The sequence below is a fragment of the Pteropus alecto genome, unplaced genomic scaffold, assembly GCF_000325575.1.
Source record: "Pteropus alecto unplaced genomic scaffold, ASM32557v1 scaffold155, whole genome shotgun sequence".
NCBI classification, from domain to species: Eukaryota; Metazoa; Chordata; class Mammalia; order Chiroptera; family Pteropodidae; genus Pteropus; species Pteropus alecto.
In genome coordinates, this window is record NW_006438113.1 from 20,754,358 (window position 1) to 20,756,021 (window position 1,664).

A 1,664-nucleotide genomic window follows, 5' to 3' on the forward strand; every position below is an offset into this window, starting at 1 on the left:
ATGTGTGTTATGGAGGAAGTGAGCTAGGTGTTAAATTGGAGGCGCAGTTAATTCACTGCTCTCTGGTTAAGGAGTTATTCTGCCTTTGGCTGTCACTAGTTGAGGAAAACATTGTTGTCAGTTTTCCATATTTCAGACATTCTCTATCTACCTCTAGAATTTTTGCTTTATCTTAGTTCCATCTGAACTATTACTATCTTTATGTAATTAAAAAAACCTTACACATACTTGCTTAAAAAGGAAACTGGATCCCTATCATAAATAGAAAACGTGCTTTCATTTGAAAATAACAGTAACAATAAACAGTGAAATTTAACAATGAAAACTTAACAATGCTATAAATTCTAATTAGATCCCAGTGCTTACCTAAGGCTTTGAGCCTGGAGCCTACTCTTTGAGAAAAAGGGGTTTTAGTGAGTGTTTGAGAATACATTCTTCTTTATGTAAGTGGAAGCATTAAAAGAAAGTGAAAAGGGAATCACTTTCTAGCCAATATAATTCACTGTCATTTAATGCCCTGACTCTACTCTGTGCATGGACTAAATGCATCTCCTATGACTCCAGTGAGAGGATCTCCCTTTGGGAGATGCTATGTGAGGGCCAGTTGCTTTCCTTCCCAGTGGATCTGAATAGTGGAGTCTGTGTGGGGGGAGCACTGAATCCAACAGTCCCTCAGCCTTGTTCAGGACAGAGTTCTGCAAAGCCTTGTCACTTGAGCTTTCAAGGACACTCAGAGGTCCTGTCTCCTATTTTCCTACTGGATCAGGCTCAGTGCCTACCTTACACCTCAGATGGCTCCTGAGTTTTATTTTTTAATTGGACAGGTAGCTGAGGCAATGTAGGTGCTGCTGGGACATAGGTGGTGTGGAAGGAAATGCTATGAACGTGGTTTTTAGGCTGTGTGCCTGGCAAACACGACTTCTGCATGGATTGTATCCTATAGATTAATAATAAAGCAAAAGCAAAATTGCCTAATAATGATTTTTTTCACTTAAGCTAGAATAAGCCTTAAGTAATCACATAATTAGAGATTATTATTATTTATTATTTTGTTATAATGGAGATGGTTACTGGAACTCTTCAGCAGCCCACAGGAAACAGCACTTGCACTCCTTCCCTTCCTGGAGCTACCTCCGCCCCATTCCTCCCCAGGTAAGGCCCTCCGCCCCTTAGCCCCCGCCCCTTCGCCCCGCCACTGCTTGGACCCCCAAACGGCGGCCGACTGGGCATGCTCGTGGGGCTGGGGCACCGGGCTGGGAGCGGCCTCGGCGGGCAGCCGCGCCTCTACCTGAGCCGGGCCCGCCCCCCTCATACCCGCCTGGGCGGGCACCTGGCAGGCGCTGCAGCCACAGCCGCCGGAGGAGACGGCGCGCGGGGCGGGTGCTGCAGAGCCGCGCTTGGCGTTCCTGAGCCACAGCCGAACTTTTTTCCCGAGGAGTCCCACATTTGGGGGCAGGAGGCGCGGGGCGGGGAGGGGAGAGTGGAGTTCCTGGATAGCGCAGCAGCAGCGGCCCCACAACATGGCCTCCTCCGCCTCCTCTGCAGCCGGCGCTGAGAGCACCCCTCCTCCTGCGCAGGTGAGCGCCGCGCGGCCCCCCTACCTGTGGCTTCCTGTCCCGCAGGGGCGCGTGGGGAATCGGGGAGCGCGGGAGGCCGGGGAAGAG

The 1,664-nt window shown here is 50.4% G+C and overlaps 1 protein-coding gene across 1 annotated transcript in view; it reads left to right on the forward strand.

The window, feature by feature from the left end:
• The first annotated feature begins 1,385 nt into the window (after nt 1-1,385).
• ANK3 (ankyrin 3) overlaps nt 1,386-1,664 on the forward strand; it is a 556,993-nt gene continuing 556,714 nt past the window's right edge. The window contains exon 1 of the mRNA XM_025049361.1: nt 1,386-1,577. Within this exon, the coding sequence (XP_024905129.1) occupies nt 1,521-1,577 (57 nt within the window). The 5' untranslated portion in view covers nt 1,386-1,520. The remainder of the gene's footprint in view (nt 1,578-1,664) is intronic.